The sequence below is a fragment of the Mytilus californianus genome, unplaced genomic scaffold (assembly GCF_021869535.1).
Source record: "Mytilus californianus isolate M0D057914Y unplaced genomic scaffold, xbMytCali1.0.p SCAF_11, whole genome shotgun sequence".
NCBI lineage: Eukaryota > Metazoa > Mollusca > Bivalvia > Mytilida > Mytilidae > Mytilus > Mytilus californianus.
In genome coordinates this window covers 35,393,045-35,405,416 of record NW_026262593.1, presented here as the reverse complement: position 1 = coordinate 35,405,416, position 12,372 = coordinate 35,393,045, and the positions used below count along the sequence as shown (strand labels likewise).

Below are 12,372 nucleotides of genomic sequence, written 5' to 3'. Positions count from 1 at the left end.
CTTTTTTTATTTTTTGTTTTTATTGTAAACGAATGGCCCACTCATTTGACAACATGGCCCATTAATTCTAAAAATGGCCCATTGAATTTATTTTTGGGGGGTCCTGGGCCCATAGAGAAAATATCCTTCCAGATCACTGAGTTTATTTTAAGGGTATCAACTCTTCAATAGATTTTACCGACACTTGTTCGTTCTTGATCCATATTACAATTCATTTGAGATACTTGTAAATTAAATATTTATTGAAAGCAGTGAACTTCTGTCTTCTTTCCTACAGATTAAGTAACACTATCATTGACTTTTACAGCAAATGGTTTATACTATATTTGGAAATCCAAAGGTAATATACAGAAGGCTCCTCTAAGACTTACAGGAACTGATGGTGATGCTACTCAACCAGTCACACATGAAGAGTTACAGAACTTGACAAATATAGTTGGAAGACTACAGTTTTCCTGTGAGTAGTCATTTTATAATTTAACCATGATTTATACTTTTTGATTTTACAGGAAAGTCTGTGTTAAATAAAAAGCCAAAAATCAAATGTTGATGTTCATGATAGAGGTTATTTTGTCTGTTACTAAATGATTGACTTATTGATGCTTTCAGTTTAAAGCAGTTAAATAATAAATAAAAATATGAAATTGAAACAATTTTGCTTGCTGTGCTTCATACTTGTTTGTTTTACAGTAAATGAGAGTGGTATAGGAAATGATGCAAGTGTTAGAACAACACCTAATGTAACACAGATAGAAACACAGGCTAGACCAGACTCTTCTACAATGGTGAGATATCATACAATGATTTGCAATGTATTATGTCCCTGAAGGAAGTTTTGATTGGAATACAAATGTGGCATCATCATTTCTTCTATCCTTGAAAAATGGTATATTTGCTTGACAATCATAGTAGACACCAAGTTTTTAGACAAAGATGCAGTCTTTGAAATAGTTATCATTATTGCTATTTTTTAAAATTTTCCTTTGATCTTACTGACTGAAAATTTCCTTTCTAAGCATAGTAGAGTCAGATGGGAGATAAGCGCTAGAAACTAAGGACACACTTGCCATTGTCAATGTAAACATCAATTATGTCATAGGAAAAATAAAGATAAACAGATTATCATAGGTCATCTTCAATCGCTTGCTTTTCTTGCTTCAGCCATGCCGGCTCAAGAAAGAAAATCAATCTTGCGAAGATAACCAATAATAATCATAGAGGAATTATCTTACTTTTTTGTTTTAAAAAGTCTTTTTGATAGTTTTAGTGACGGATGCTTTTGATTTGAAATATCTTATTGTGACACATCCCCAATTAGAACTTATCATATTACATTATCATATATAGTCGTCTGGGATCTGATTGTATATATCTGTTACAGATCAACAAGATATGAAATTAAAAAATCAGTGAACAGAAAGCTTATTGATTAATGAAGTAAATATTGTAAGCTGAGCTGGTCCTGCAGTATCAGTATTTCACTGGGAAATGCTTTCTTTTGGCCCTTCCCCCTTACAATTAGTGGTAGACAAAGTTTATACATATATAAGTAGAAGTTTAGAGCCAAATGTGTTCACCATTTTTTTTAAATCATTTTAGCCTGAGGACGTTGACAGAGTACATAGATTTGTATTGAATAGTTCCATGGAAAGATTTTCTACACATTCCAGGGAGGGTACACCTGTTTTCTCTAGGACCAGTACACCACAGCCTTCAACATCAATCAACTACAGGAATGTCAGGTAGTCATATGTACATGGGTATCAATTTCTGAAGTATTATTTGATATAGAATTAGGGAATGTGGTTTTATTTTCAATTAAACAACTCTCCAATTACATTCCATATTAATGGTAGCTTTTGTTCTTATATATGTATATCAGTTATTTTATTCTAGGGGTTCAACACCTAGCAGCAGTATGAGTTCTCGTTGCAATGGCCTGACACGTAGTGGGACCCCATGTAGACTGAGTTCTGTCAGAGGTCAATCATACTGCAGAAATCATACAGATCAAGGTTAACCTACAACAGTTCACCAGTTAATACAGCCATGCCTGGAAACAGTGAGAAATTGATAAAAATATGCATTGAAAAATCGAATTGTAAAAAGTTACGGACTTTTATCTACTGTCAACATTTTTTTGGCATGTTTGAAAAATCAAAAGAGCTCAAAAAGATGCAGATCTCTTATTTATTCACTTCATATTAAAAGATGTCTTCTCTAGAAATAATTGTATAAGAGAGTGGGACAGAAGGCTATTTAAAAAAAATGGTTAGTGTTTGTTGATTCTTAGAACCAACTTTAAGAAACAATAAAAATATCGTTTGATTTATGAATAGAGTTGTTGAAATAAAAAGAGTCTTAGAAGGTATAGAACCACTAATTCAGGCCCGGTCGGAAAGAACATACAAGAAAGTAGTACATATTTTAAACAAAATAGTTCCTACGCATAGCTGTATCTTTGTCAATAGTGGGAATATTTGGGTAGTTTTAGTATCAAATGAAAGCTTGGGGACTTGGGGTCACTGTAGAACCCTTGTTGAAAGTTTTATTTGAATAATAAAGAAGTATGGGAAATTTTAATAGGAGGACTCATTTGGCCTGTTGTTCAGATCAGAAGTTCCTGTTTTTGTACTATCAAACTTCCGGGAACCAGTACGCTCTAATATGCAATTAAAGGTATGTTGATTTTTTCAGCACAAGTCAGCATAAGGTACAGTTTTGACATGAAATAACTGCCACTTTATTTGAACTTAAGATAAAGTAGCCATTTATGCTTGAAATTGCAGAATTTAACATAGAAAGCAATGGGGCTATAAATTAGTGGTTTTAGACCTATTACTGACAGGCATGTGAAATTCTTTTTTTAGAAATCATACCCTTTACAGTGAAAATTGTTCACATTTGTTGTCAGAAATCATGATACATTATTTTTTTTATGTAACAATTATGTTAGTGTCAAATTACAGCCCTCAAATTGCTACAATAAGGTATTTTAGCCTTTTTTGGTCATTTAGCATGCACACAGTTAAGATTTTACCTGAAATTTAAATTTTTGTATTATCTAACACTGAAACCAATGAAACTTGTATATTATGACTAGTTTATAGTATAAATATTGTTTTTGGTCAAATTATCTAGTGAGTGTTCATGTTTTATTGTGTTTCTTGGTGAATTATTTATTTCAAGGAAAATTGGTGTATACTTATATAGGAATTCCAAAATCTCACTTGAAATGCATTTTATAACCATTTTAGCAAGTTGTCTAGCTTGGAGATACATAAATTGCTTTGTTGATCCATGTTTATACATAAAAGTATGTTTTTTTTTACCTAATCACTCTCCTTTTCCAACATGTAGAAAAAAGGGGGGACAAAATTATCAATTATATTTTATGTTTGGACCACTGTATTTATATTCAAGGAAGAATCTCTGATAAAAATAAGACATATAGGTAAGAACACTGTTATTTGAGTAGATATTAACAAATCATAACTGGTAAAAATTGAAAAAGTGTCATATCTGTCACTATTAGTATCCATATGTAGTTTTCTTTGTTTAACGCATATGTTACTACCAGTCCAATTTGAGCTTGAATTCAGTGATATAGTGTTTTGACAAAAGCTTTATGTGTTTTTCTATGCTAGAAATAGATCATAGAAGGAAATTAAGTCAAGCAGAAGTCAATATAACAAGTTTGGTGCTGTTATAGGTATAGAACCACTAATTCAGGCCCGGTCGGAAAGAACATACAAGAAAGTAGTACATATTTTAAACAAAATAGTTCCTACGCATAGCTGTATCTTTGTCAATAGTGGGAATATTTGGGTAGTTTTAGTATCAAATGAAAGCTTGGGGACTTGGGGTCACTGTAGAACCCTTGTTGAAAGTTTTATTTGAATAATAAAGAAGTATGGGAAATTTTAATAGGAGGACTCATTTGGCCTGTTGTTCAGATCAGAAGTTCCTGTTTTTGTACTATCAAACTTCCGGGAACCAGTACGCTCTAATATGCAATTAAAGGTATGTTGATTTTTTCAGCACAAGTCAGCATAAGGTACAGTTTTGACATGAAATAACTGCCACTTTATTTGAACTTAAGATAAAGTAGCCATTTATGCTTGAAATTGCAGAATTTAACATAGAAAGCAATGGGGCTATAAATTAGTGGTTTTAGACCAGAAGCACCTCTTTTACAATTATTCTGGAACTTTATAAATTATTTATATGTTTTTTTGTTGTTGGTACATCATTTTATTGACAACTAGACATTCCAGAACAGATGTAGAGTGGGTCTTTAAGAAAATTGAAATATATTTGCCTTTGTATTATTTATTGTTACATTTGATATTTGAAATTTGTATCATATCATTCAGTTTTTTAATTGTATTCAAGATTGAACGAAAAGGCTGAAAGGATTTTTGGTGCTTGATTCTATTTTTAATTGATTGCTAAGCTCTAAAATTAATTTTTAGGAGTACATTTTTTTTTAAACATTTTGGAATTATCTTTAAATTTGTTAAACATTCTTTTTAATCCTGAAACTACTTTATGCATCCAAAGCATGTAGCATTATCATTTGATCTATACCTTATGATTAGTGTTTAAGGGAAACTGTAAATTCAGAAATCTTTTGCATGTTTTATTATTGCAAAAATTGAGAAGGAATAGGTTTTGCATAAAAAAGATCTCTCATTCTAAATTTTGATAGCATTACTATATCAGCATTTTCTTAAATGTTTTAGTCGGGTCTTATTGACTGTGAAAGGTTAATGCAGTGTCAGTTCAGGAATCAAGTCATTTATTTGTAAAAGAAATTAATCATAGTGTTGTAATGCATATGACTAACATTCAGCAACAAACTAGCTCAGTAGTTGAGTATTAATGTTTATAAAGAAAATTATCTGAAAAAGGATGAAATTAAATTTTTAAGGTTTATTATTTGTTTTTTGATAATTAATTCCAGTGCCAAAACTTAGCCATTTCTTTTTTCCTGTCTCTTACAGAATACTAATGCTGTTTTTTTTTTCATTTCTTTTTATTAATTGTCTACACATTCAAATTTCATTGTATGTTAAGTAATACCATTCATTAGAGAAATTAATACCAGTTTGTAGCTTTTATGGAATATAAATACAAGTTAAGCAGCAGAGTCTGCACACAGGTGCCATTTTTAATTTTTTTCAAAATGCATTCACTTCCTTTATATGTGATTAATACATGTACAGTGGATTTATTTTTTTTCGTGGATTGAGGAAAAATTGTATTTTCGTGGATTGAGGAAAAATTGTATTGTCATGGATGTTTGATTTTCATGGTTTTCCTAAAACCTGCATACCGGTACAAACTTAAAGAAATTTGTACTTTGTTAAACATTTAAATTTTTGAATTAAACTCCGTCTGGTGAACCAATGCCTGTGTGAATCATTTCGATTGGGTCCCTGAAGTGGATACCTTGGTATGCAGGGTTGTCAAATTATGCAAATGAATGCAACATTTAAATAATACCCAAAATTGACAACAACACTTCAAATGGTCTGCAATTTTATTTACTATGGTCTACATGTTTCGCCACTATACAAGGCAGGCGTCATCAGGACAATTTACATACAGAAATTATTTACTGAAGTACCCAAACTGGTATCTTGAATTTGACATCACAATGTGTGATGTCAAGGTGAGAGAAACAATGAAAAGTGAAAGTAGCAATAAAGAGTTATAAATAGATAAGATAAATATAGAAATATAAAGTTTGTTTACAATGTAACTTGAGTTTGTTTTACTTTTATATGATACATGACATTGTTCTAAAGGCTTGGTATATAAATAGACGAACTTCCCATGGTTCCTACCATTTTAAATTTTTTGGGATGTGTATCAAAATGTTTAACTTTTTTTATAAGATATGATATCTTGTAACAACAAAATATGGCATTTTTCAGCCTTTATAAAAGATGTTATATGTGAAATATAGAGCTGTTGTATATATAAAACGTCAAATATGAGTAGCAACTGTTTTGAAAGTTTTTCGTTGTATCAACTTGTTTCAACTACCAATCATGAAATAATAATTAGCGAAACCAGAAATGAATTACAATGTATATAAGCATATTAAAAAGGTTATATGTATAAACAGTTTTCAGTTTAAGATTGAATTATATATGTATATAAATGGATCATTATATTTAAGAGACTTGTACTGGTAATTGACCTTTTTTAATATTTACAGTAATTTAGAAAAGAAAGAAATCATAGTTTCTCAGAGACTATTTAAAGAAAATGTTTTCATGTGAAATGAACAAAATGTATGAAATTTTTTTGTATATTATTGCAAAATACGGAATTAGATATACGCTTTGCTATTTCATTTATATATTTGCAGTTGCATGTATATGATCTGCTTTAAAGAATTTAAATATTGTAAATTCAGAAATCTTTTCCAATCTTTTTATTATTACAAAAATTAGTGTTTTAAATTTTGATAGCATTTATATTGGATTGCAGCATTTCCTAAATTTATAATATTTATCTAATATTTGTGTCCATTGGAACAATAGCACTTATAAATGCACGCAAAAATTTCTGAATTTACAATAGTATTTATATATTATGGGGTACAGTTTAGGTTTTATGCTATGTTCAGAATTTGATTATAATTGAGGTTTGGGTTTGTTATGTTTACTATTAAAGTAAGCTACAGTAAGCATTAATTGGAGATGGCTTTGCACAAATGGTATCATCTTATGCTGTCTCAAACGAACATTTTCTCAAAAGAAATAGAAGCTCACAGATCCAATCCTATTGATATTCTTGGTTGTTTCATTTCAATACTCTCAAGAATAAGACCAAATTTTTTGTTTCTAAAAATGTGCTCACGTTTTTTTAATTGTGCTCATTTTGTTTTTCAGGCATTCTCCTGATATTAAATGCCATAAAAACATTGTTATTTCAGTATACTAAAAACAGACTATTTAATTTTATAATGTCTAAAATAGTAGTTGTCTTTGTTTGATAGAAGTTCTAATACCAGAACCGTATGAACTGCCATGTCTACCACTTGAGATTTTTTGTAGCATTATTAGAGATAACATAGAATAATTCTTATATGATTTGAATATTAGGGAATACGTTTATATGGTTGGTCGAGAGGGCTTCTGGTTGTGGCTCTTGAAGTTATTTATTTTCTGATAGACGACGTTGACGGATTTACATATTGTAACCAATGTAAACAAGATGGCGGTGTTAAAAATATTTATTTTCATTTTGCGTTCTTTGTTAAATAATCAACACAAAACATTCATTTGAATGATAATAAGCTATTTTTGTAGTTTATTTTTTTCAGATAGCAAATTTCATGGAGTATATTTTTTTTGCTTTTACAAAAAATATAGTCATGCGCCAGGCCAATTCAATGACACAAATATACAATTTCCATGTTATATAGAGGTAACAAGTAGGGAAATTAAGTTTCTTATCTAAAATTTTAAAGAATTATAAGGATTAAACATATTTTTAAAGGAATTTATTGGTGTATAAACTGGACCAAGTCACTCACAAACATATCAAAGGACTTTTATTTGTTTGTGATTGAATTGGTCCTGTTTATACACCAATAAATTCCTTTAAAAAGGCATTTAATCCTATAATAATCTGGAAATTTGGGGATGTTATATGTGTTGCATATATTTTTGGCAAAAAAGAAAAAGGTTATCTGGTCATTATTTATATTATTTATATTGAGAGTATATCCTACATGTATCATCATAAAACTGGTTCCATTATTATAGGACTGTTACAACATTTGATCTTCTGTCTACAGCATATCACAGCTTTAACCAGTGTGTAAGAATATTTATCAAGAGCTACATTAGTCAGACATATAGTCTTTTAACAATGAACTTGATAATTATGCCCCTTTTCCATGTGGAATTTATATTGTTATTTGTTAAACCCCCTTCAAGAAACCGTAAATGTCAGTTAAATTTTTTTAAGATTACATAAGCATGTTAAGAGCCTTATTTTGTATTAAAAATTTTGTATTTAGAAATCAAATGAATTTTGTGCGTGTGTGATCATTTAAAGCTTAACAGTAATGTTTTTCAAATATTATAAATAGTTTCAAGATTTAATGGTGCATAATTTGTTTTCCAAAACGATAGAAAATGTTTAGTTTTGACAGATATATATATATATAGATATTAATGGCTGGGAAATATATAGGATATACAAAAACCACTTAAATATTTATAAAAAAAGTGTTTTTTATGGAACTACCTTCTTGTTTTATAAATTTTGCATTACCTCAGCTTCAATACAGACATAAATAGAAACTTTTAATTGAAAGTATAGGTTTTAGTGACAAATTATGATAGATAAGGTCCTTATAACACTCTATCCTTCACAATTGTTTCATGTCTCAACTTCACCCTAGTTTGTATCTACATGTCTGACGTGAACATGTTCCAAATTGTAGCTTAAACTCTCATCTTATTTTCTAATAAGCACCAGTTCAAGGAAAAAATGCATATCCTCACACAATATATGCTTTGAATGAACAAAGTTTTTATTTCATCCATTTTTTTTAATTTTAAATTTATTAACAGCATTTTAGTTTATTTATTAAACCAGACAATTACAGATTTAACAGTATTACTAACATCTATGCAAAACGGAATGAAATGAAACATAACGAAAATTTATGGTGCTTAGATTATGTTTTTATGTGTATTTGTGTGTGTGTGTTTTTTTACACAATTTCCATAAGATCATCATGTAAACTATTTCCCATGTGTCAACTTTATTAAGTCTAATCAAATATCATTACAACAAACTAAAGGACCAAATAGACTGTGTGTTTGTTTTTAGTTTTTCTAGAAAAGTCTTTTAAGTGAATGTTTTTAATTTTTTTGTAAAGACATCAGTTTACTGCAGCACATTATGAATTTTAAATATGCTGTCAGATACAAATCATGTAAAAGAAGGTAAATGTGGTACAAAGTTTACAACTAACCAACTTTTCTCAAAATAAGGTTCAATGAATTATACAATTTTTTGTGCATTAACTTTACAAACGTTGAGCAAAGTACCTGATTTTATATATAAATAAGAAGATGTGGTATGAGTGCCAATGAGACAACTCTCCATCCAAGTCACAATGTGTAAAAAGTAAACAATTATAGGTCAAAGTAGGGCCTTCAACGTGGCTCACAAAGAACAGCAAGCTATAAAGGGCCCCAAAATGACTGTTTTATCAGTAAGAAAAAGACACTGTTAAAATATTTGTATACATATTGATAATATAGTACCAAATATTTTCGTATACTTCTTTATGAAATGAAGAAACAGTATAAGTTCATATTTTTGATGGCTGAGCATTTCACAGTAAATTTTTGCATGCTTCAAATCATTTGAATGGCATTTCTTACTTTGCACAAAATGTGCAGTAGACTCTAAATAGGTTTTGAACATGTGAACAGATTTGTTTTAGGATAATAGTGTAATGAATTATTTGGTACTATAATATAAAAGGGTTAATGTAAAAAAATTAAGAAACTTTGTACCCAACATCATATTGGACTCACAAGTTGGTGCAACATGACATTCTAATAGGGATAATATTCCTTGAAAATAGTGCAAAAACCATACAATATAGATATATATTATCTAAGTAACTGGGCATTGTGTTACAGATTGTTATGAATTCAAAATGACAAATTTTAAGACTTGTTTAAATGATAACTTTTTTGTATTTAACTGTTTTACCCCAAGGAGTTTTTTTTTATTAGATGAAAAGGAAGTTTTTTTTTCATTAGAACTGTTAAAACTTCTATAGAAGGTTAAACATACACATTTGAATGTTTATAAGATATTTATGAGTGCTTAAAAATGTTCCAAAGTAAACTATTTGACATCATGTAGACCAATCTAACAATTGTATACAGTATTTTGTTTTAAGAAGAAGTTTTTCATGGATTTCATATCAAGGAGCATTGATTTATATATAATTGAGAGTTTTTTGAGAGATGATATATATTTATTGTAACTTCGTCCTGTCATGCAGGATTAATTATGTCTTTGATTGTGTTCACTGTGCTTTCTGTTTTCAATAAATGGTTATTGTTTTTAACTTAAGAGTTTAATTTTTTACAATCCTCAATAATTAATCTACAGATACTTATATATATATAGTTATCAGCTAGTCCTCTGTCCATCACAAATTTTTGATGTTGGTAAAGAAATTTGGCATGAATAATCACCACTACTAGAAGGTGTGTCTGTTTCAATGATAGCCGGGTTCCAAAGTTATTGTAAAACTGCCTATTCTAGAGGTGGCATGAATCAGATGTGGATACTAAAAAATTCCAAAGATCTTTTAGAGTACATACAATCTAAGACTCTCTCATCTTGCAATAGTATTAAAACATTTGACTTTTCTACACTTTACACAAGTATTCCCCATTCCAAACTTAAAAAGACAAATTGAAAGAGTTGGTATTACTTTGTTTCATTAAAAAGAATGGCGAACGTAGATACAAGTATCTTGTCATGGGGAGGGATAAATCCTACTTTGTAAAGAATCAGTCTGATTCAAACAAAAAATTCTCTGAAACTGGCATTATCAAGATGCTTGATTTCTTGATTGACAACATATTTGTTACGTTTGGAGGACGTGTTTTTCAACAGACTGTCTGAATTCTAATGGGAACCAATTGTGCCCCTCTTCTTGCCGACTTGTTTCTTTATTATTATGAGGCTGACTTCATATAGGAACTTCTTAGGAAGAAAGATAAGAAGTTAGCAATATCCTTTAACTTTACGTTCCGCTATATAGATGATGTTCTCTCACTAAATAATACAAAATTTGGTGACTATGTTGAACGAATCTATCCCATCGAACTAGAGATAAAGAATACTACAGATACAGTTAAGTCTGCCTCATATCTTGACTTACATCTAGAAATTGACAATGAGGGTCGGTTGAAAACAAAACTTTACGACAAAAGAGATGATTTCAGCTCCCCAATTGTGAACTTTCCATTTCTATGTAGCAACATTCCAGCAGCGCCTGCATTACGGAGTATATATCTCACAATTGATACGATATTCCCGGGCTTGTATTTCCTATCATGATTTCCTTGATAGAGGATTGCTGCTCACAAGGAAGCTTTTAAACCAAGAGTTCCAAATGGTGACGTTGAAATCATCCCTTCGTAAATTTTACGGACGCCATCACGAGTTGGTTGACCGTTATGGAATAACCGTTTCACAGATGATATCGGATATGTTCCTTATGTCGTAAATACAATACCCTTCCCTTTTCACGAATGTGACCTACCGAATTAGACTATTTACCGGATTTGTAATAACATAAATAACACGACGGGTGCCATATGTGCAGCAGGATCTGCTTATCCTTCCCGAGCACCTGAGATCACCCCCAGTTTTTGGTGGGGTTCGTATTGCTTAGTCTTTATTTTTCTATGTTGTGTCATCTGTATACTATTATTTGTCTGTTTGTCTTTTTATTTTTGGCCATGGCGTTGTCAGTTTGTTTTCGATCTATGAGTTTGACTGTCCCTCTTGTATCTTTCGTCCCTCTTTTCAAGGAAGAAAACCATATGTTGAAAGTCATGGTCATAAACTTAGTTTAAATTAGCCCCTCCCCACCCCGTGTGCATATATATACGGAAGTCATTGATGGCATATCAAGGAACTTGAATTTATATTTAATTATTTTAAAAAGACTTTGAGAGCTGATATATTTATATGAATAAGGTATTTGATTGTGTTTATTTATTGTGCTTTCTGTTTTAAATAAATGGTTATTGTTTTATCTTGTGGGTTGACTACTGGAGGAGCAATGTACATTTTTTGCGGCTGATATTCTAGAAAGAGAATTCACAAAAGATTAGAAACAATCATTATGTTCTTGTTCGTCTACTCAAACAAACATAAAATATTTATAAATAAAAACCAAACACTATTTGGGATATCAGCTCGCCTGGACAGTACAGTTAAGCAACTTTATTCATTTTATTTACAATGCACCAATGTTTGTTTGCACGTCCTTAGGGGACGACCATTTGATATTCTGGGGGGGGGGGGGGGGGGGGGGGGGGCAGGAGGATTTTGAAAATAAATAACTCAGCCTTGATAATAACAAAAATGAATGGTTTGTTCTGTGGTAGTTGTGGTAGTTGTGTGAAAATAAATAACCTGACCTACAATGTATTGAAAATAAATAACTGGCCAGGTCTTTTAAGCCATTTATAAATGCTATTCAAAAGTATGAAATGACACCAGATTCCTACAAAATTTGTCTTTTTTCATATTTTTTTCGGGAAAAACTTTCCAAATCTTTTATAATGCAAT

General features: G+C 30.5%; 1 protein-coding gene across 1 annotated transcript in view; it reads left to right on the top strand.

Annotated features, from left to right (window-relative positions):
* Nucleotides 1-10,126, top strand: part of LOC127719983 (protein brambleberry-like) — a 48,687-nt gene extending 38,561 nt beyond the window's left edge. The window contains exons 8-12 of the mRNA XM_052226362.1: nucleotides 308-457; nucleotides 691-785; nucleotides 1,600-1,742; nucleotides 1,897-2,368; nucleotides 4,186-10,126. Of these exons, the coding sequence (XP_052082322.1) occupies nucleotides 308-457; nucleotides 691-785; nucleotides 1,600-1,742; nucleotides 1,897-2,020 (512 nt within the window). The 3' untranslated portion in view covers nucleotides 2,021-2,368; nucleotides 4,186-10,126. The remainder of the gene's footprint in view (nucleotides 1-307; nucleotides 458-690; nucleotides 786-1,599; nucleotides 1,743-1,896; nucleotides 2,369-4,185) is intronic.
* The last annotated feature ends 2,246 nt before the right edge of the window (nucleotides 10,127-12,372 follow it).